The sequence below is a fragment of the Dromiciops gliroides genome, chromosome 1 (genome assembly GCF_019393635.1).
Source record: "Dromiciops gliroides isolate mDroGli1 chromosome 1, mDroGli1.pri, whole genome shotgun sequence".
Taxonomy (NCBI): domain Eukaryota; kingdom Metazoa; phylum Chordata; class Mammalia; order Microbiotheria; family Microbiotheriidae; genus Dromiciops; species Dromiciops gliroides.
The window spans coordinates 529,687,076-529,710,725 of record NC_057861.1 but is presented as its reverse complement, the minus strand read 5'-3'; the positions used below and the strand labels follow the sequence as shown (position 1 = coordinate 529,710,725).

Here is a 23,650-nt window from a genome sequence, read left to right as displayed (position 1 = left end):
CTACAAATGTGCTCTCCCTTTAATAAATAGAGGAATCTAGGCCTTTCTCTTTCTCTTCACCAAATTCTTATTCTCCTTAATAAATGCTTAAAAGTCTAACTCTTGCTAAAGCTTATAATTTATTGACAACCACTCATTAGATTTTAGACAGACTAGTTAGAATTTTAGCCCTTTAACAGATGGCTGACCATGAAGAGGAAAGCTGAACCTCAGTCTTCTCATCTTCCAGTTGGGTAAGAAATTTCCCCTACCCTGTCCCTTTAAACTGCTAAGTACCGGCTGTTTTCCCTTTAAATTTTTTCAAATGGACCTTTTAAACTCCCTAATTACCCTATTTTTGATTTTAGACTGTTTAACCAGACAAATGGGAGATAAGATCATGTTAATGCTTTGTTTTTGTGGATTTTCTATTTTTATTTTTATTTTTGTTAGAAGAGCCAGCAAAGTGCTCACACAAGGGAATATAAATATCCCCCCCCTTACCCAACCATGCTTTTTCAAAGAAACCTCTGATTTCTGCAGCTTTTCCAAATTCTAACACTAATTGTTGCTCTAATTTTGCATGCCTGGAGGCTTCTCTAGAAGCTTTTAATCCCCTAGAAGTGGGGGAAGGGGAAATCAGGCCTGAGTTTGATTCTTGGGCTATGCACCATGTGGAAGAGGTGGTTCCCTCCCCTTTTCTAGGGACCTCACCTCCTCCCCCTCCTCTCCTTGATTCTCCTGCCCAGGAGGTCACGAGATCTAATCCACCTTTCTCAGGTCCTGATCTTGCACATGAACAGCTTTCTCTACCTGCATTTTCAGCCCTATCCCAGCTGAACTGTGATTCTGAGACAACCTTAGAAAACCCTTAAAATTCCAGATATGCTCGTTTTGTTCATAATTTTGCTAATCTACTTCTGTCTTTAATTAGTAATCTTATAAAGTATTTGTATTATGAAAAGACTGACAGACAATATAGAGGGGTTAAAGAAGAAAAACTTAAGCTGAATAAAAACGACAATCATCATCATCATAGTTCAAGACTCCGCTTCTTTTGCCATGGAAGGTTACATATTGTACAGAAATGTAGAAGTAAGCAGCAAGGTATTGATATGAGTATTGGGGATTTTGGATATCAGAATCAAAAGTGTTCTATATTCACTCAGAGTATTAATGTCTATGTCATTACATCTACATTTTGAAATTGATTGCATGGATTTATTTTCATAGAGATTTTCATGCTTTTGAGATTGTGTTTTATACTTAGCTTTTTTTAAAAAAAGAGAATATTTGTAAAAGCTTTTTATAGTCATATGATCAAGTTTATATTTTGTAATACTCTTTTTAATGTTTTAGACAGACTAGCTAGAATTTTAGCCCCTTTACATATTATTTCCACCTTAAATTAGTTCTTTTAATTTTTTCTTTAATATTTTTTATTTGATCTCTTTTGGATACAGGCCTATTAGTAGTATTGCTGTATCAAAGGCTATATAGATTTATAGCTCTTTGGCTGTAATCCCAAATTGTTCTCCAGAATGATTCAATCAGTCTACAACTGCTCCAACAATGCATTAATGTCCCTTTTTTTTCACATCTTCTCCAACATTTGTCATTTTTTTCTGTTATGTTAGCCAACCTGATACATATGAGGTGGTTCCTCAGAGTTGTTTCAATTTGCATTTCTCTAATCAATACTAATTTAAAGCCTTTTTATGATTTTAGATAGTTTTGATTTCTTCTTCTGAAAATGTCTTAAATTACTATAGTAACCTAACACTGTATATTGTGTATTTAATCTATTCCATTGGTGCACCACTCTCTTAGTCAATACCTGATTATTTTTCCTTAATAATACACATTTTTATTTAAACTTTTGAGTTCCAAATTCTTTCCAACCTTCCCTCCCTTCCCTCCCCCTTTCTGAGGTAGTAAGAAATCAAATATAGGTTATACTTATGCAAATATATGAAAGATTTCCATATAATGCATTTTGTAAAAGACAACTTGAATAAAAGAAAAAAATGAAAGACAGTGAAAAAAAAGAGATAATTGGTGTGGGGCAGAGAGCCCTTCTCAGCTTCTGTTACAACAGATAACTTACACAGTTATCTATTTCCAAAGTAAACTCTGATCACATCATTCTATTCTGATACTTTCATATAACTTACAGAATATTATGAGGCTTAGAGGGAGTGTAGGGTAATAAGTATTTAGTCATCACCACCTAATTCAAAGAAAAAAATCCTGGAAACCTACAAAATAATGGAAAAAAATTAAAACATACATAAAAGATCTTATGAGATAGAATTTGTCCTGATTTTCTCATGTGCATTTGGTTGTTCTCAGCACCTTAATAGAGGCTCAGATTTGGTTTGCTAGGTGGTCAGTGAGATCTACAGGGCTACTTTTAGGAATTTTTCTCTTCTCCACTATGACTACCACCACCACTGTAGTTTGGTCACTCATTACTGCTTGCATGGTCTATTTCAATATACTGTCAAGTCTTTCTCCTAACTTCAAAGGGAAATGATTATTTCGCTGTTCCCATGGTAATTATTATGCAATTTGCTCTAAGGGTGATGGAAAAGGATGATCCTGGTGCATCAAAAAGAGGTTCCTGGATTTGGAAAAACTCCAATGTCCACTCATGAAATCTTCCATCATCTGATACCAAGAATGTGACTGTTACCAGTTACATCAGAAAATGAATGAGAATATGAGAAGAGGAGATGAGAGGAGTGTGGGGAAGGGGAAGACCAGCAAGGAACAAGAAAAAGGAATGTGTGCTGGAGAGCAATTGGGAAGTATGCCCAAAGGACTACAGAACTGTGCAGACCCTTTGACCCAACAATAGCACCATAAGGTCTTTATCCCAAAAAGATCATAAAAAGGGAAAAGGGCCAACATGTACAAAAATATTTATAGCTGCTCTGTGGTGGCAAAGAATTGTGAATTGAGGGGATGCCCATCAATTGGGGAATGGCTGAACAAGTTGTGGTATATGAATGTAATGAAATACTATTGTGCTTTAATTATAAGCAGGGTGATTTCAGAAAATCCTGGGAAGATTTATGTGAACTGATGCTGAGTTAAATAAGCAGAACAAGGAGAACATTGTAAACATTATCAACAACGTTGTGGTGATACACAACTCTTCTCAGCAATACAATGATCCAAGATAATTCCAAAAGAAATTATGATGGAAAATCTACTCAACATCCAGAAAAAAAATAACTGTGGGATCTGAATGCAGATTGAACCATACAGTTTATGCCTTTTTTGGTTTTTTCTTTTTTAGAGTTTTTCCCCTTTTGTTCTTATTCTTCTTTCACAATATAACTAATGCAGAAATATGTTTAATGTGATTGTACGTATATAACCTATATCATATTGTTTGCTAACTTTGGGAGGGGAGAAAGAAGGGAGAAAAATTGGGAATTAAACATTTATAAAAACAAATGTTGAAAACTATATCTACATGTGACTAGAAAATAGCAAAATAATTTTATGATAAAGAAAAATAAAAGAAAAGGGAATATGAAAGAAGGGAAAGGGAAAGAAGCTAAGTGAGGAGTAGAAAGGAGGCCCAAATTCAAGATATTTAGTATCAGGAAAGATGGGGAATGAGTGCCATTAACTAGAGGAAGGGCTATGAAATGGCTATGTAAAGTAAGTACAAATTAAATTTTTCATAATTTTCCCCAGGGTTGGTACTAGTTGTTGAGATATTTTATTCTTTGCAAGAAGAGCTTTGTATAAGCCTTAGGGGTTTCAACATAACTTTGCCTTTTCAAACACTAATGGTATTTCAATAATGGGCAAAAAACCAGGCAGCACAGGTGATTTTAACAAAGCTTCTACTAGGAGATGAGGCAAGTGGGGGAATAAGAACTTAGTTGGGAGGGGTATATGACTAGTTCTGTTCCTCTCATCCTCTTACCTTGTTGGGCAAAACTGCATCAATCTCCTGCTGAAGTTTCTCCTGGATCTCAGGGTGGGTGGCCAGGTGGTAAAAAAGGAAGGAGAGGACTGAGCTGGTGGGTTCATAGCCAGAAAAAATAGAGAAAATGCATTGGGCCAGGATTTCCTCATCACTCAATTCTGAAATAAAGGCAAGGGCTATATTCAAAGTAATCATACTATTGTTATATCATTCAGACATATCACAAGAATTTAGGAAAGGCATCTACCTGAAGCTCCAGAATACCTAGAAAAGATCTAACATACATTCATTTATATGTTAGGAATTTTCCACCAAAATCAATCATCACAAGGCAGTCAAAAGGTCTCCTGGGGGTTGTATAATCTAATTTTCCTATATATGTTCTCTTCTTTCCAAACACCTGCCTCATCCTCAATTGTTTCTGGATGTGAAAAAGTGACATATGATTTCAGGTAATTCTCTCTTCTTTCTAACACACTGTGTCATAGGACTAACATACTAGAAGGCTCTACCAGTAGTCCAGAGGAGAGGGGATAAGCATGTATGGTAGGGTAGTTATATATACACTGAGGCAAATATAGAGGAGAGATGTTTGAAGGGAGATCACAGGTCTAGAACTGGAAGGGACCTCAAGAGGCATGTAGTCCAATGCCTTAATTTTTCAGTTTAATAAACTGAGGCCTAAAGATGTTAAAAGATTTCTCCAGTGTCTCAGAGGTGTCAGATGTGGGATTCTAACCTTGCTCTGCTGGCTTCAGTGACTATGCTTTTTCCAAGGTACCCCACAACATCCTATCTCTGTTTTTTTTGTTTTTTAGTGAGGCAATTGGGGTTAAGTGACTTGCCCAGGGTCACACAGCTAGTAAGTGTTAAGTGTCTGAGGCCGGATTTGAACTCAGGTCCTCCTGAATCCAGGGCTGGTGCTCTATCCACTGTGCCACCTAGCTGCCCCGAACATCCTATCTCTGATGCACTCCAGGTAGGGAAGGCAACCAGAGGAGAACAACAAGCACTGATATTTACAAATGCCTTCTCGTTATATTTTACCTATAAATTCCTACTGCAAGAAAGTTTCTTTCCATTGTTCAGATAAAGCAATTGAGGTTCAGAATAGAAAGGTGACTGTTCCAATGTCACTGAGCTAATAGGTAGCTAAAGCCGAGACTAGAATTAAAATATGCTGCCTCACTGAGGATGAGTTCTTGTAAGAATGCTTAGGTATGAGATAAGAGAAACTATATCTTACTTATCCTTAAATGAGAATAGTGCCAATTAAAACACAATTTCAGACATTTTCCCACAAGTTTTATGTTGCAAGAGAAACTTGTATTTCGTAATAGTCTGTTTTTCCTTTCCTGTGTTGTTTTATTCAGTTGTTTTTCAGTCCTATTCAACTTTTTCTCACCACATTTGGCATTTTCTGGCAAAGATACTGGAGTAGTTTGTCATTGCCATCTCCAGCTCATTTTAAAGATGAGGAAACTGAAGTAAACAGGGTTAAGTGACTTGCCCAGGGTCAGGCAGCTAGTTAGTGTCTGAGGCCATATTTGAACACAGGTCTTGGAGACTCCAGGACTGCTGCTCTGTTCACTGTGCTGAATAGCTACCCCACTAGCTCAGCACAAAGAAACAAGGCCAGGGAACAGAAGAAAATGCTAGGATTTAGAGCTAGGAGAGACCTGAAAGAACATGTGGCTGAATAACCTAGTTTCACCTATGAGAAGCAAGAACCAACTATTAAAGTGATGTTCCCATGGTCACACAAGTACTTAGTAGCACAGTTAGCATAAGAAAACAGATTTTCTCTCTTGAAAAGAATGCATTTTTCCATCCTCACCATGCCTCATTGTTCTCCTAGTTATAAGCTGAAAAAGTCACCAAGTAGGCTTCAGACTAACTTGATCATCAGAAATTCAACTATAATTTTGAAAACAGTCTTCATTTAACTCAACGTACTAATGGCAAGTATATTTCTGAGATGGCTAGGTGACACCATAAAGTGTTGGTTTTGAGGTAATTCAGATCTGAGTTCAAATCCTACCTCAAAGTTGTATTAGCTGTGATCCTATGGAATTTTCTTAAACTCTCAGTCTTAGATTCTTCATCTCCAAAATAGAAATAAGAAAGACACCAAGTACAAAGAATTGTTATGAAGATAAAATGAAGCAAGATGTGTGTGTGTGTGTGTGTGTGTGTGTGTGTGTGTGTGTGTAAAGAGCTCTACAAATCTTAAAACCTTGTAACTTCGTCCTTGTCATTATTGAAGTTTTTATTGCCATGTGGCATATCATCTAAGCAATTTGAAATTGTTTTCATACTTCCATATGTACTGTCTTCAAGATTCCAATCGGTGAGTACCCTCATTCCCAAGTTACCTTTGTAAGAGTTCATCTCTGAATTTTTAGAAGTCTGAGAATCAATCAAAAGCTGAATGAAATCAACATGCTTCTAGAAAAATAATGAGAAACAACAGTGAGAAAATACTGGAGAACACATGAATTATTTATGAACATAGCAAATTAATATCCCTACTATATGATAAATAAGATTTGTATGATTAGAAACATTGTGATTTTACCTCAGGGGCAGAGTTAGAATTTTACCTAAGGCACTTCCATACAGGACTGTGGAGGGCCAAAAACCCTGACCCTCAGGTGAATAAAATAAGGGCTTAAAATCAGATTCCTAAACCTTAAAAGATTATATCCCAATCACTGGACCAGCCTCATAACAGGGAAGCAGACACTGAAGAATATTTTTTAACAATTATTAAGTATTTCAGGAAATGAATTATCTTAAGTCTGACAGAAAGGATAGAAAGATAATGCTTTAATGGTTTATAATATCATTGATACCATTGATCACAATCTTACAATAACTTCACTGCTAGTTTTCCAGCATCACTATAGGCAAAGAAATTGATGTCACTGTGGTTAAGCCATGGACACAGCTCTTCAAACTTAGCTAGATTGGTCCTAGGTTAGCACACATACAATAAACCAACATGCCCAAGCTTGAAGACTTTGTAGCTTGAAAGGGTCAACAATAGCTTGTACTTTTCCATCAATTATTAAGTGTCATAGCTATTCTATAAAGAGGCCTCTGAGTAGGAGTTTTATGGGAAAATGAAAAATGTTCTAAATTTGGTCCAAGAGCATACATGTGCAATTTTGAAAGCAACCTTACTTTGGGGTCCATTCCTATATACCTCTTGATATTGTTACCAAACCCTGCTTTAGGAGTCAATAAATAAAAGAGAAATGTATTTTCTTCCTCCTGGGAATCCTGCTACACATCATATACTAATTTAAAGTATAATATTGGCTATGTGTTGTATCCCAGTGTAAATTGTAAATCCATTGAGAGCTGGGACAATATCTTTTCTCTCTGTGTACTCCAAGAGACACAGACCACAAGGTTTGATAATTATTAAGTAATAGATATGTAGAATTAGAGCTGAGAGTGAGCTTAGAAGCCTTCAAGTAAACTCTTCTTCATGCTACACAAAGTCCTCAAGAATAGGTGGGGCCAAGGAGGAAGACCGAAAGTGTCGTCACCACAGAAGGGGAGGGGTGGATCTGCTCGCCCTTCCTACTTGGTCCATGGCTCTTTTCGGTCCCCGCCTTCCGCTTCTCTCTGGCCGGAACCTTTCATCCTCCGGTCCTGGTGGAAGGGGGGACTGATTTTGACCTCGCGCACGCGTGTCGGTCAAGATGGCGGCGGCCACGAGCTGCTTCGGGAGAGTGTTCCTTCAGTGCCAGAGGCAGTGTCTCTCCAGGATCACATATAATACCTCTGTTGCATATTGTGTTGTAAATGGTCAGGCAGCCAAAAGACATTATGTTGCTGCAAAACCTGCAAAAAAGGAGAAAAAAGGCTCCAAAGTGCAAACTAAAGATGCCAAAACAGAGGATATAGAAAAACTAAAGACATATACTTACATGGAGGGTGAGCCTGAGGATGATGTCTACTTAAAACGCTTATTCCCAAGGCAGATTTATGAAGTGGAGAAAGCAATTAATTTACTAAAAAAATTTCAAATTCTGGACTACTCTAACCCAAAGCAGGGTGTCTATCTTGATTTGACACTTGATATGGCACTGGGGAAGAAGAAGAAAAAGGTGGAGCCATTTGTCAGTGTCCTTAATTTCCCATATTCATTTATTTCAAAGACAAATAAAATTCTGGTATTCACGGAGAAAGAGTCAGACATTAAAATTGCTGAAGAAAATGGAGCCGCGTTTGCCGGAGGATCCGCTCTGATTCAGAAGATTTTAGATGATGAGATCCAGGCAGATTTTTATGTAAGTGTTCCAGAAATGATGCCAGCACTTCAGCCATTAAGAAGGAAACTAAAAAAAAGATTTCCAAGGCCTTCCCAAAATTCCATCAATCATGACATTGTGGAAATGCTTCAGTTCTTTAAAGCTGGATATGAGATTGCGGTAGATGAAGAAAGAGAAAACTTTCTCGAGACCCAAATAGCATTGCTGGATATGCCAACTAATGAGATAGCTGCTAATCTTCAAGCGGTTATCACCGATGTCTGCAGGCACAAACCACAGAGTAGTGAATCTTTTGTGGTACGTGCATTTCTTCGTAGTTCAACAAGTGAAGGATTATTAATAAAGATCGAGCACTTAATGCCTCAAGAAAAAGTAAAAGCAGAAGAAAGCATTAAAGAAAATATTTAAAAAATTCCGTCTTGTAAAATGACTTTTAATAGATTTAATAACTTGCAGATCACATTATTTATCATGATTTCAGAATAAAGACATGACTTATTTTAAAAAAAAATTCTGAAATTAAATAAAAGCCAATACAGTGTGAACATTAAATGAAATGGAACACTAGTTGTTGGGGGTTTTGTTCTGTATGTTTTTTGCTCTACTCTGAGGATAAAGGATACAACCATTTATAATATACACATATTCTTATTCTAAACATTGGAGAGACCTACTTACATTCTGTGTATTTTTCTTTCCTTCTTCCTTTATTTTTTTAACTGCTTTTGCTAAGAAGTCTATTGACTCTTTTGGAAATATGCTTATATCCAATTTTTTAAACAAAGGAATTAGGAATGGAAAGATTGCTGAAGAAAAAATAATAAAAACATCCTTATGAAACTGTAGCATTTTATGATACATGCTATCATCTTTATTCAAAGTGTAGATGGGGAGATGGTACCAGAGTTATAAACTGTAATATGGCTTATTCATTTCCTTTTTGAAGTCACCAATTATCAAGGAAAAGCTCGCCAAAATTGGGGACTCTCTTTTCAAAATTAGGTGTCCTATGCCCACCCTTGGTCTCCTGGGTTTACTGTTAAGCTACCTATGACTGACCCAATCAGTAATAATTCCCTTGAGAATTTAGGTCAGTTGCTCCCTGAAAGCTTTCACTCTCTAACAAATAAAAATTAGGAACTGTATCTCCAGAATTCCCTGATATTGTGCTATAATCTCTCTATAATCTCTCCTATGTTAAAGGGGTTAGACTTGATGGCTTCTAATTTTCCCTCCATCTTTAAATCTATAAACCAATTCATTGAGTTTTCTTCTGGGATGTCAGAACCATTGAATTTTTAATTATTCATTTCTGTTCAGAAGAACCAATTTACTTGTTGTAAATAAGAGTGGATTTAGAACATTGAATTTCAATAACTTCTTGGTTTCTCTGGCAAAGGGATCATTCTGGTTATTCAGTGAGTCAATATTGACACCAAATGAAGTGCTGATGATTATATCCATGCTGTAGGCCCCAAAAATCCTGAGAAGAAAAAGAAAAAAATACTCAGAACAGGCATTGTATTTTTCATCTTTAGGCAAAGACAAAAAGTGAGTATTTAAACCATTGGTATCAAACTCAAAAGAAACTGCTGTCACTAAACAATTAAAAAAGATACTCATGGTCCATATATTGAAATTAGAAAAACACATGTTAATATTACCAATATTCTACTATATTTTTTGTTTTAATACATATTACATGATTACATTTTAATGTGGTCTGGCCAGGTTTTCGACTGTTTTTTTCTGCATAAGCTCCCAGAGTAGATGGGACAGAGTTGAAAATGGTCAATAGCACCATCCAGAATTGTGTAGAACATGGGCATAATATAAAGTCTAAAGTCAGCATTTTGAAAAAAAATGATCAAGGAAACAAAAAGAATCCTATAATAAAAAGTTATTACTTTGACAGAGGCACTCAAAAGATAAACCCAGAACAGAAGAATAACTTTAAAAAATTGATAAGAAAATCCTCAAAGTAAAAAAAAAAAATTGGATACAATTCCATTGCAATTGCTGGAAGAAATAAAGCAAGAGCTTAAGAAAAGAGGTTAAAATATTTTTATAAATGTAAAAAAGAACATTAGTAGTAATTTTAGAGAATTTTTTAAAAATATATTTAACTGTTTAGTTGAATGATAAATTTGTAAGCCAGATTAAAGAGTGTGCAGAATAAGAAATGATAAAGAAAAAAGGGTTTAGCTTTACAGGGTAAGATCCAATCGTGTTATCCTTTATACTTACTTTGTTAATTTAAAAGTCAAGACAATAACTCTAAAATTGGGTGCTTCCATTTATGGGGAAAGATGGCAGGAGAGAGGCTTGGGTAAATAGGGTCTTATGATGCCTCTCAAATTCTTACAACTGTTGCCCCATACTTACTCTTTCATAGTTACAGGCTTGCTCTTCTCTGCTTCCTTGTGCATATTCTTCACTAAACCTTCTCCATAGTGGTTAATGATGGGAAACATCTAAATGCCAAATGACAATAGTTACATGTGGAAAACCCAGTTCGAGAACAAACCAGATTTCCCAAGCCAGATGAAGCACGGTGGCATTTCATAAATTCATTTCTCTCTTTCAGAATGTAAAGAATCATAGATCTATAGAAAGAACAGACATTCTAGGTCATGTGGACAAACTACTTCATTTTAAAGATGAAGAAACTGCTACCTAAAATAGTTTAATGAACTCAAGGAATATGCATGAGAAGTGAGATTGGAGATCAGGTTCTCCAACTCCAGACACAGTGCTCTCCCCATTTTATCACCAAAAAGTAGTGATGAAAATATTAGAGAAGCTCAAACTTGTTGGCCTATTTCTTAGGCTTTAAATGAAAAAATCATTGGAAGTTATTTTTTTAATCTCATTTAGACTCGGTTGGGTAGAATTTGATAGAAGTCCATTGCTACACCTCCTTGAGTTTTCCACTTGTAAATGTGGGAGACAACACTGTTCGAATCCTCCTCCAGTTTTCATCTTGAGCTTCTGAGACAGCATTCTCCAAAAGCCCTGTTGGACCAAACCTCTAGAAAAAAAGGACAAGGGAAGATCACTCATGTATTATGTAGCAGAAGCAGAAGTAATACTCATTTAATTTTTTTCATTTAATTTAATAGTCATTTATTGAACCAACTTAATAAAAATGTAGTTTATTAAAATACTCTTTACAGAGCATAGACTTTGATGGCAAGAATTTTCTTTTCTGGGTCCTTAAAAGTTGTGATTGTAGAACTTGCAGATGCAATTTACAGGCTATATCACTATAGAGGTTGCTTCCCAGGATAAGGGCAGGGAATTCTAGACTAAAAGCATAGCTACTCCCAGGAGTCTTTGATGCCATAGCCTGACTCTCTCCCACAGTATCTAAGGTGAAGTGGTGGTGGTGGTGGTAGTGGTGCTAAGTTGACCTGCCTGCTACATATCACCTCCTATCTCTTCCTCATGGCATCAATTCCTTTAGTTATTCTGGCTGGCCTGTCATATGTGAGATAATTGACATTGGTGAGAATTGCCAGCATTTCCTCCATAGGATTTCCCCCCAGAGTCATGACTAGAAATGGCTGGCCTAAACAGAAAAGGAGGCTTAGTGGGTACTTCCAGAACTATGTTGCCTGTACCCATCTATCTGTTGGAGTTAGCTAGACAATAGTTATTGCCCATGGATATAAGGAAAGCAGCCACGTTCTGGACAGTGACCTTTCCCTTTAATAACATCCTTGGGAGCTACAATGTAAGCAAGTCTAGTTCTAGGGGAGTCATCACCACTCACAAGTTTCTTGGGCCTAAGAGATGCTGATGGGGGTTCACATTATCCAGTGAAACCTGCCTTCTGTCTTCCCCGGACGATGCACTTCCCTAAGTAAGGTTATCTTTCCTGCCCTATCATGCAAGAATGTTGACAGTGAAGCTAGTGTGTTTATAAGATGCTCTAAAAACTCTGTGGCACTTACTGTGCTTAGCATGCATTGCCCATTGCTCCTATCCTTTGTCTTCCACTGTTACTTACCCGACGATTGGTGAAGACAGAATAGCATTCTTTTACCAGCACTGATTTGATGATTTCTGGGTCTGTGATGGCCAATATAGGTTGCCTGCCATCAAAAAACCTATACCCCCAAGTGGAACAAATTATATCAGTCACCAAGTTACATTGTTGGAAACAAATTTCAAGTGGAAACTATAAATTGATGTCCATCAGCTCACTACTGCCTTATTTTATCTCTAATTTGAGATGTGGAAGTGAACCAATTATATAAAATAAAACCCATCACAGTATATTTATGAAATAATTAATGTAATATGAAAACCTTAAAGAGTCAATTTATTGGGGGGCAGCTAGGTGGCGCAGTGGATAGAGTACCAGCCCTGGATTCAGGAGGACCTGAGTTCAAATTTGGCCTCAGACACTTAACACTTACTAGCTGTGTGACCTTGGGCAAGTCACTTAACCCCAATTGCCCTACCAAAAGAAAAAAGAGTCAATTTATTTATTGGGTTTTTTTGTTGGTTTCAGTTAGAGAAGAATCAATTAAAGTGCAAATGTGAGATACAATAGGAAAAGGGAATTGTTTCACTGAGGAAGTGACTTTTGAATTCGGCTTTAAAGAATGGCCAGGGACTCAGAAGGAAAAGGAAGGTTGGAGGACATTTCAATGACAGCATACAACCTGAGCAATCACAATGGCATGAGAGTGGCAAGTGTGTTTGTGAGGGAATGAGTCCCCAGTTTAGCTACAGAAAAAAAAAAGTGTAGCGAGGTGAATAATGGGAAATAAGCCATAAAGTAGTAACATGCTAGGAAGAATCTTGAATATCAGGCAATAGTTTGAATTTTCCTGAGGAAGCAATAGGGAGCCAGTAAGGACTTTTGCCCAGAAGAGTAGCCACAGACAAATTTATACAAATCAAAGATCATTCTTCCATTGGCATTATGAATAAATACAGATGATCCAAGAAAATTCCAAATGACACATTCATGATGAAACATGCCATCCAATCACAAAGAAAGAACTTTCTTTATTTTCTTGCTTTTTGCAACATGCTAATATGGAAATATGCCTCCCATGATGACACATGCATAATTGACATCATATTACTTACCTTCTCAATGGGTCAGGAAGGAACTCAAGAGAGGGAGAGTATTTAGAACTCAGTTTTTTTTAATGAATGCTAAAATAAATTAAGAGTTTTTAAAAATAAATGATTTTATATGGACAAAGTAAAAGAGAGAGTATGGGCAGGAAGAACCTTGTCAGAAGGCTACACATATCATCTATATGCAAGGTAATAATTTCTATTAATGTTGGCAATGGTTTCAGTAGGAATGTAAAAGGGATTTAAGAGAAGCTGCACAGATAGAATTGGAAATTTCATTAAATTGAATGAATCTGAGACAAGAGGGGGAAAAACTACTGAATATAATTCTCAATATTATGAACATAAAAAACATTTATATCTGAGTTTTCCAACTCATAAGTGATCTATAAGCAGCTGAAGAAATTAAATCTATCTCCAGTCATATGAAAAAAATGTTCTCAATCACTATTGATCAGAGAAGTGCAAATTAAAACAAGTCTGAGGTATCACCTCACATCCGTCAGAGTGGCAAATATAACAAACAAGGAAAACAGTGGGTATTGGAGAGGATGTAGAAAATGTGTGATGCTAATCCACTGTTGGTGGAGTTGTGAATTGATCCAAACATTCTGGATAGCAATTAGGATCTATACCCAAAGGGCTATAGAAATGCCTAACTTTGATACAGCAATACCATTCCTAGGTTTATATTCAAAAGACATCCTAAAAAAAGAGAAAAAGAAATATTTATATGAAAATTTTTATAGCAGCTCTTTTTGTGGTGGCCAAGAATTGGAAATCAAAAGAATGTCCATCAATTGGCAAATGGCTAAACCAGCTGTAGTATATAATTGTGATGAAATAATTTGTGCTATAAGAAATGACAAACAGGACTATTTCAGAAAGGCCTGAAAATGAACTAATGTATACTAAAGTGAGCAGAACTAGGAGAATGTTGTGCATAGTGACAGCAATATAACAACCCAAGAAAATCCCAAAAATATGATAAAGCATAATATCCACCTCCAAAGAAAACTGATATTGATTGAACACAAACTGAGGCATATTACTTTTTACTTTCATTTTTTCTTTTATTTGTTTTCTTATACAAAATTACTAATATGGTAATGCTTTACATAAGTGAACATGTATAACCAATATGTAATTGCTTATCACCTCAGGTTGGGGGAGAGAAATGAGGGGAGGAGGCATAGAATTTGGAAATCAAAAGTTTAAATTAAAATTATTATTTTTTTAAAAAATTTAAATCAAAATAAAAACCTTAAAGCACTAAATAAAAGAACATCACATAAGGGATTGTTAATATAGTAAAAAAAAAGTAAATTGTAAATGGTAAAAAAAAAAAACTACATACCATGACTTTGGGCATATTTTCTTTCTTTTTTTAAAGACTTTTTGTTAACAGATTAAAATGAAATTATAAAACATTTGACAAAATAAATGAAAATACAATAGTGTTATTCAGATATTTTAGTACTGTCTAATTCTTTTTTTTTAATTTTTAATTTATAATTTTTCCCATTACATGTAAAAAAAGAAAAAAAACAAATTTTTTCACTCATTTTTTAATACTTTGTGTTCTAAATTTTCTTCCTTCCTCCCTCTTCAACCCTCCCTATGCAATCAAGCAATTCAATATGTCATACATGTGCAGTTAGGCAAAACATCTTCACCTTAGTCAAGTTGTGAAAGAGAATAGACAAAATAACTTTATAAAGAGGAGCTAACAAAAAAAAATTACACTTCAATCTGTATTCTAATACCATCAGTTCTTCCTCTATTGATGGTTTGCATTTTTCATATGTCCTTCTGATAGCATCCTGTTCATCATTTCTTTCACAGTTACTATTGCTAACTGCATTACCCTCCATCCTATTTCCTCCCTTTGATATTTACTCTATTTTCTATCTTCCTTCATCCTATCCCTCCTCAAAAGTGTTTTGCAGCACCAGCCCTGGATTCAGGAGGACCTGAGTTCAAATCCGGCCTCAGACACTTGACACTTACTAGCTGTGTGGCCCTTGGCAAGTCACTTAACCCTCATTGCCCCATAAAAAAAGTGTTTTGCTTTTTATCGCCCCCTCCCCCAATCTGCCCTCCCTTCCTTTGCCTCTACCCCCTTTTTCCCATTCCCCTCCCAATTTCCCTCAGGGAAAATTATATTACTATACCCACTTCAGTGTGTATGTTATTCCCTCTTTGAGCCAGTTCTGATGAAACTAAGTCTCACTCACTCCCCTCCTCCTCCATCTTCCCCTCCACTCCATAAGCTTTTTTTGTTTCTTTTATGTGTTACATTACCACCTTCCACCTCTCCCTTTCCCTTTGTTCCAGTGCATTCCTCTTGCCACTTAACTTGATTTTAAAGATGTCATCATGGGTCAGTAAGGTGACACAGGGAACAAAGCACCAGCCTTGGACCCAGGAAGCCCTGAGCCCAAATACAGTCCCAGACATAAGCCACCCCAGCCTGCCTACCCCACAAAAAACAATGATAAACAAAAAATAAATGCTTTACAGATATCATCCCTTCATATTCAATTCACACCTGTGCCTTCTGTCTAAGTATATATTCCTTTCAGCTGCCCTAATAAGGAGAAAGTTCTTAAGAGTTAGAAGCATTATCTTCCCATGTAGGAATGTAAACAGTTTAACTTTTTAATGTCCCTCATGATTTCTTTTTCCTATTTAAATTTTTATGCTTCTCTAGGGTCTGGTATTTGAAAGTCAAATTGTCTATTCAGTTCAGGTCTTTTCAAAACAAATGCCAGAAAGTCTGCTTTTTCATCAAAGTCCCATTTTTCTCCTGAAAGATTATACTCAGTTTTGTTGAGTAGGTGATTTTTGGTTGTAGTCCCACTTCCTTTGCTCTCTGGGATATCATATTCCAGGCCCTCCAGTCTTTTAACGTAGATGCTGCTAGATCTTGTTTTATCCTTACTATAGCTCCATAGTAGTTGAATTCCTTTTTTCTAGCTACTTGCAATATTTTGTCCTTGACCTGGAATCTCTGGAATTTCACTATAATGTTAATGGAAGTTTGCCTTTTGTGATCTCTTTCAGGAGGTGATTGGTGGATTCCTTCAATTTCTATTTTGCTTTCTGCTTCTAGAATATCAGGGCAATTTTCCCTATTTCTTGGAAGATGCTGTCTAAACTCTCGTTTTATTCATGGTTTTCAGGTAGTCCAATGATTTTCAAATTATCTATCCTGTATGTACTTTCTAGCTCAGCTGTTTTTCCAAGGAGATGTTTCATATTGCCCTCTATTGTTTTATACATTTGAATTGGCTTTATTGTGTCTTGGTTTCTCATAAAGTCACTAAATTCCATTTTTTCAATCCTAATTCTTAGGCAATTATTTTCTGAAATCATCCTACTTGTCAATTCTTAAAGCACAATAATATTCCATTACAATCAGCTTCTTCAGTCATTCTCCAATTGATGGACATTCATTTGATTTCAAATTCTTAGCCTCCACCAAGAGTTACTATAAATATGTTTTGTACAATTATTTTCCCTTTTCTCTTTTTCAGAATTACTATTGTTAACTGTTTCCCTCCATCCTATTCCCTTCCACATAATATTTACTCTATTATCTTCTTTCACCATATCCCTCCTCAAAAAGGATTTGCTTCTGACTACCTCCTCCCTCAATCTGCCATCCCTTCTTTTGCACTTCCCTCCTTATCCCCTTCCCCTCCTATTTTCCTGCAGAGTTAGATTACTCCACTCAATTGAGTATGTCTATTATTCCCTCCTTAAGCCAATTCTGATGAAATTAAGGTCTTTGAGACTATTCTGATAAGTGTAAAGTTCATTTACTGCCCAGCTCCTCCCCATTTCTCCTCACACTCCATAAACCATTTCCTGTTTTTTTTATGTGGGATTTCACCTCATTCTTCCTCTCCTCTTCCCCCAGTGCATTCCTCTCACCCCTCAATTCTACCCTAAAGATGTCATCATGGGGCAGCTATGTGACAAAGTGTACAAAGTACGCACCCTGGACCCAGGAAGACCTGAGCCCAAATCCAGCCTGAGACAGAAAACACTCACCCACTGCACAACCCTAGGCATGTCACCCAACTCCAAACACCCCACAAAAAAAGACAAACAAAAAATAAATACTTTGCAGATATCATCCCTTCGTAATCAATTCCGACCTATACCCTCTGCCTAAACCTATTTCCATCATCTGCCCTAATACTAAGAAAGTTCCCATGAGTTAGATGTATCATCTTCCCATGTACGAATGTATACAGTTTAACCTTTTAATGTCCCTCTTGATTTCTATTTTGTGTTTACCTTTTTATGTTTCTCTAGGGTCTTTCATTTGAAAGTCAAATTTTCCATTCAGTTCAGGTCTTTTCATCACAAATACCTTAAAGTCCTCTTTTTAATTGAAGTCCCATTTTTCCTCTGAAAGATTATATTCACTTTTGCTGGATAGGTGATTCTGGGTTGTAATTCCAATTCTTTTGCCCTCTGGAATATCATATCCCATGCCTTCTGATCCTTTAATGTAGAAGCTGCTAGACCTTGTGCTATCCTGATTTGGGCTCTATAATACTTGAATTCTTTCTTTTTGGCAGCTTACAATATTTTCTCCTTGACCTGGGAGCTCTAGAATTTGGCTATAATATTCCTGGGAGTTTTCCTTTTGGGATCCCTTTCAGGAGGTGATTGGTAGATTCTTTCAATTTCTATTTTACCTTCTGTTCTAGAATATCAGGGCCATTTTCCCTGATGATTTCCTGGAAAATAATGTCTAAGCTCTTTCCATAATCATGGCTTTCAGGTATTCCAATAATTTTCAAATTGTCTCACCTGGATCTATTTTCCAGGTCAGCTGTTTTTCCAAGGAGATATTCCATATTGCCCTCTATTTTTGTATTCCTTTGGATTTGTTTTATTGTGTCTTGATTTCTCATAAAGTCATTAGGTTCTATTTGCTCAATCCTAATTTTTAAGCAATGATTTTCTTCAGAGAGCTTTTGTACCTCCTTTTCCATTTGGCCAATTTGGTGTTTCAAGGTGTTAACTTTTTTTCATGACCTCCCTGCATCACTCTCATTTCTCTTTCTATTTTTTCCTCTACCTCTCTCACTTTATCTTCAAAGTCATTTTTGAGTGTCTCTGTGGCCTGAGACCAATTTATATTTGTATCAAAAGCTTTGGATGTAGGAGCCCTGACATTTCTATTCTCTTCTGAGGGTGCACGTTGATCTTCCTTGTCACTAAAATACTTTCTATGGTCCTCACCTTTCTCTGTATGCTCATCTTAGCTCTCTTTTACCTGACTTTTAGCTCCTTTACTGTTTCCAGACTGTGCTATCACAAGCTTCAGGTGGTTCCAGGTGGTATAATATAAGGAGGGGCACATTCTTCACTTGCCCATTCTGTTCTCTGGTCCATAGGTAACCCCAGGCCAACTTGCTAATCAACCAGACAGAAAAACTTTTTGTTCTGTAGTTGTTACCTCCAACAAGTCTGTGCCCCTCCCCAACCTGGGCCAATGCTACTCAAGCCTACTTCCTGGTTCCCAACAGGAGTGAAAAATCCCAATTCAGCCTCAGCACTGGTAGAGACCTCAGTAATCTCCCCCTGCCAATCATTAAGCCCTCTCTCCAGACTATTTGCTTAGTTCCAGATGACACTGGTGCTGTAGCTGATTCAGAGGCTTTGGTGGTCTCTTTCCCTGGCTCAACCTGCTTAGGACTGGATCTTTATCAGCATGACTGTGGGGTTGGGCACTACTCATGCCCTTGGACAGCAGCCCGCTCCTTCAGACTTTCTAAGCTGTCTTTGGTTGGAAAATGATCTCAGGACATTCTTTTGTGGGCTTTGCTGCTCCAAGATTTGTCTTATGGAATTATTTGGAGGGTTTTTTAGAGGTATACTGTTATGATTTCTGAGAGCTTACTGCCTCTAATGAGGGTCTGGGGAAACATGATTTTGATCATGTTATTTACTTAGAGGCAATTATTTTCTTCAGAGAGCTTTTATATCTCCTTTTCCATTTGACTTTTCAAGCTGTTGACTTTTCTCATGACTTTCCTGCATCACTCTTATTTCTCTTTCCATTTTTTCCTCTAAATCTTCCCTCTATCTCTCTTACTTTCTCTTCAAAGTGCTTTTTTAGCACTTCCATGGCCTGAGACAAATTCATATTTTTCTTGTAAGCTTTGGATGCAGGAGCTTTAACTTTGATATTTTCTTCTAAGGGTGTATAGGGTGTATTCTGGTCTACCTACCCACCAGAGAAACTTTCTGTGGTCTGCTCTATTCTCTGCCTACTCATCTTGACCACCTATTTCTTGGCTTTTAACTCCTTCTTAACATGAAGTACTGCTTCCAGGGTGCACTGTTCCAAGGTACAGTGTGGTCCAGGTGTTATTGGGATCCTTCTCAACCTGCCTGGCATGTAAGTAACCACAACCCCATTTCTCTTTGACCTGGAAACAGATGTCTGATTGAAATGTGATTCTCTATGGTCAAAAGCTTGGTATGCTTGGGCCCCTCCCCAACTGGGTGGCTAACACTTGAGTTGGCTTTCTGGTTCAGAACATGGGCACCTCACCCCAGATGCAACAGAGATCACAGCTATTACCCCCAACCACTGGACCACCTCACCAGTCCATGAGCCAAGCTTCAGAATATGAAGCTGAAGATTCCCAAGTCTCTGGAGGTGAGGCCTGCCTGGGGCTGGTTCTGTGCCATGTACAGTGCTCCTCTCTTAGCCTGAACAGCAGGTGATCAATGTCACCTAATTAAGCCATCTTTGGCTGGAAAATAGTCTCAATCTGTTTTTTTGTGCGTTATGCTGCTCCAGGAGTTCTCTTATGGAATTGTGATTTTATCTTATGGCATTATCCCACGCGTGGACAGGGTTGTTGAGAGCAGTGAGAGTCATAGTCTTTCCTCCACCATCTTGGCTCCACCCCCCAGTACTGTCCATTTCCTATGACCCCATTTGGGGTTTTCTAAGCAAAGATATTAGAATAATTTACTATGTCCTTCTCCATCTCATTTTATAGATGAAGAAACTGAGGCAACTAGGATTAAGTAACTTGCTCAGGGTCACACAGCTAATATATGCCTGAGGCTGAATTTGAACATATAGGCCTTCCTGATTTAAGTCCTGATACTCTATCCATTGTGCTACCTAGGTTCCAGCTAAAGTTATGTACCATGAATTTTTGTTGGCTGAAACTGGCCTTTTTTCATGTATTAGAAGTAGAGGAACCTGATATTGGAATTCAGCCTAAATTGACCAAGACTGGTAAAAGAAAAATGTTTGATGGATACTAGAAGGGAAGGTAGTAAAAAAATAAAGTAGAAAACATAGGATACAAAGCAAGTACTGAGGCAAATAAACCCAAGGGGAGAAAGAAGAAAAGAAAAATAGGAATGGTTCAAGGACCAGCACGTAAAATGAGAGTGAGGACTATTAGGTTTAGGGGGAGTGAGGAGGATACATAAAAGAAAGCTAGTTGAAATTGTGGAATTGCTATACTAGATTTTGGTATTTGTGAGATTATTCATTCAAAAGTATAAACATGATGGCTACAGTTGGGGGAAGGAGCTTTTTCAAACTATAGAAGTTGAGGAGATGCATGGTCAGGCTGTAAACTGAAGTGTTCTTTTGTTCCCAAGAGCAGAGCATGAGAAGAGGGGAAGATGATGAACCTGGCACCAACATCGTTGAAAAAGTTTGAAACGTTACTTGGAAGGGAGCAGATAACAAAGGGGAAAGCATTTGAGGTAAAGTGAAATAAGAGTGATCTGGAAACAACAGTGATGACTAAGAAATATGCTTTCTGCATCTTGTAACACTGTGAGAAGGGGTTGGAGGGATCAAGAGATGGAGCAGAAAGCATTTTAAGGAATATGGTATTTTCAGGTTAGAGTGATGTTTCTATTAAATCAGGGAAGTAAAAATCAAACAGGTCAGAAAGTTTACAGGTGTGTAGGGAAGTTGGATTAGGATGGAATGAGGGTTTTTTTGGAAGCACAGAATCAATGATAATGGAAAATTGGTTTGGAGTGGGCCTGGGAAGTAATTGAAGTGATTAAAATAATAAAAAGTATTCAGGATGAAGCATTGTGGGTACTTGTTCCTCAAGTGCAATGACCTAAAGGGGATGACAATGATTATGAAGCTAATATAAAAGATGTGTTAGCATGGCATGCTTTCAAAGGACCAATCAATAGATTACCTTCCTGAGAGTTTAATATAAAATTTAGAATTTTGGTGTTCCATAATAATTAAGATTTAATACAAAAAGAAAAGATGTGGTAGAAGATGATTGGCAGAGAATGAGTCCAATAGAGTGCCACAGTGACATCAGCAAAGTATTTTTACAGCTATGATAATTGACAGTAGGTGCCCCTCTACATATATGTCTCATTCACATTTGCTCCCAATATACTTATCCCTTCTAACCATGTGTGTACCAAGGTGTAGTTGCCCAGACATAATTCCAATGAAATCACTTTTCAGTGAATTAGAGTTTCTTTGTGGTTGAATGAGCTCAAAGTTTATAAAAGCCATGTTTTCTTGTTGGTCACTTTTCATTACTATTTAGTTATATTCCTTTTTATGGAACATGTGCCTTATTGCTGACTATTAAATTTAAAACCTTTGTGTAACTGTTCAAGAGCTAAGGTTTGCAGGGGATTCTGGGCCCTTCCCCAAATCTCTAGAAGTTAAGAGAGTTAATAAGAGTGTCCAGAATGACAGATTATCCAATGCCATACTAATGATAACTTGTATATCATTGGTTACTCTTAGAAATTTAAGTGAGATTAATGTGATGTTATGTAATTTGCAATTGCATGTATAATCATGGATCACATAAAATTTCTAATATTTCTAAAAATCATGCATTTTTGTGGGGTAATGAGAGTTAAGTGACTTGCCCAGAGTCACACAGCTAGTAAGTGTCAAGTGTCTGGGGCTGGATTTGAACTCAGGTCCTCCTGAATCCTGGGCCACTGCTTTATCAGCTGTGCCACATAGCTGCCCCTAAAAATCACACTATTAACACTTCATAGTCACTAATAATGACATTTACTAAATATGAATTATCATAAATTCATTGAGTCTAAATTAATTGGTCATAATTAATAAGATTTTACACAGTAAATTAAAGAAAGTGCAATTATAGTCATTTGAAGTAAAATTAATTCTCAAAGAAATATTGGTTACCCTCATTGAACTACATGTTACTACTTTTCTGGTAATCTTTTTTTTCATTACTTTCTTTTTACATATTTAATTGTGCAATAGACTGGAAGCTCATTCAGGCAAGGAACTCTTTTTCTGTCTTTGTATCTGCATTGTTCAGCAGGCTCTTTATATGGTAGCCACAAAATATCATATATCCTTATTTGTTCAACATTCATATTATCATATCAATGAACTAAAACAAGGGATACACACAGAATCCAGGATAATATCATTCTAGCTGCAGCTGTTATGATGCTATGGGCCTGAATTAGAATTCTGTAACATTAAATAGATCTCCATAGAAATGTTCAGGTATGATTAAAAGATTCCTTAGAATACTCACCCCCAGGTTTTCCCATATTTTTTAAAACACATCAAGTCAAAATTTGCCACACCCTGCAAAAAAAAGTTTTAAAATTGAATATTGTCATAAATTCTCAATAATGAATAATTTTGGGGGCTGAGCCAAGATGACGGAGAGAAGACAGGAAGTTGCCTGAGCCCTCCCTAATTTCACTCAAAAACAACATTAAATTAAGCCTCTAAATAGATTCTGAAATAACAGAACCTACAAAAAGAGAGACACAATCTTCCAACTTCAGAAAATTTAGGAAACTTCAGGAAATGTTGATCTCACTTGAACAAAAGGGAAGCATAGCACAGCTCAGCACAGAACAGCATGGAAGGGGTCTAAGCAAGTCACCAAGAGGTTCTTGGCCACAGAACAGCAAATTAGGCCTCATGTTCCTGGTTCAGCAGGCTGGTGGTACACCAAGCCAGTTGTGAGACCCACCAACACCAGCTGAGAGGGCAAACTGCCACCTAGAGAACTATCCACAGGACATGCATGACTAGGCCAAATCATTCCCATACAGGTTGCAAACCTAGGGTGGTGAGAAATCCACAAGCCACAGAGGCCTCAGAAGAGAAAGCTCTGGCTCCGGCACAAGACACTTGCAACAGTGGCCCCTCTACCACAGGAGCAGACATCAACTTGAAAAGTAAAAATATATGGGGCAACTAGGTGGAGTATTGGATAAAGCACCTGCCCTGGATTCAGTAAGAACCTGAGTTCAAATCCGGCCTCGGACACTTGACACT

General features: G+C 37.0%; 2 protein-coding genes across 2 annotated transcripts in view; one reads left to right on the top strand and one right to left on the bottom strand.

The window, feature by feature from the left end:
• The window catches only part of LOC122746559 (cytochrome P450 3A8-like), a 58,616-nt gene that overhangs the window by 17,473 nt on the left and 17,493 nt on the right, over nucleotides 1-23,650 (bottom strand). The window contains exons 3-10 of the mRNA XM_043992271.1: nucleotides 22,893-22,945; nucleotides 12,227-12,326; nucleotides 11,132-11,245; nucleotides 10,600-10,688; nucleotides 9,549-9,697; nucleotides 8,893-9,020; nucleotides 6,304-6,376; nucleotides 3,926-4,086 (exon numbers count right to left, since the gene is read on the bottom strand). Coding sequence (XP_043848206.1) covers nucleotides 3,926-4,086; nucleotides 6,304-6,376; nucleotides 8,893-9,020; nucleotides 9,549-9,697; nucleotides 10,600-10,688; nucleotides 11,132-11,245; nucleotides 12,227-12,326; nucleotides 22,893-22,945 — 867 coding nt within the window. The remainder of the gene's footprint in view (nucleotides 1-3,925; nucleotides 4,087-6,303; nucleotides 6,377-8,892; nucleotides 9,021-9,548; nucleotides 9,698-10,599; nucleotides 10,689-11,131; nucleotides 11,246-12,226; nucleotides 12,327-22,892; nucleotides 22,946-23,650) is intronic.
• Nucleotides 7,518-8,639, top strand: LOC122746556 (39S ribosomal protein L1, mitochondrial-like). The gene has a single exon (XM_043992256.1). The coding sequence runs from the start codon at nucleotides 7,642-7,644 to the stop codon at nucleotides 8,620-8,622; it is 981 nt and encodes a 326-aa protein (XP_043848191.1). The 5' UTR covers nucleotides 7,518-7,641; the 3' UTR covers nucleotides 8,623-8,639.

What these genes read in the sequence shown, in the direction of transcription:
- LOC122746556 (XM_043992256.1), top strand. Translation starts at nt 7,642, where the DNA reads ATGGCGGCGGCCACGAGCTGCTTCGGGAGAGTGTTCCTTCAGTGCCAG.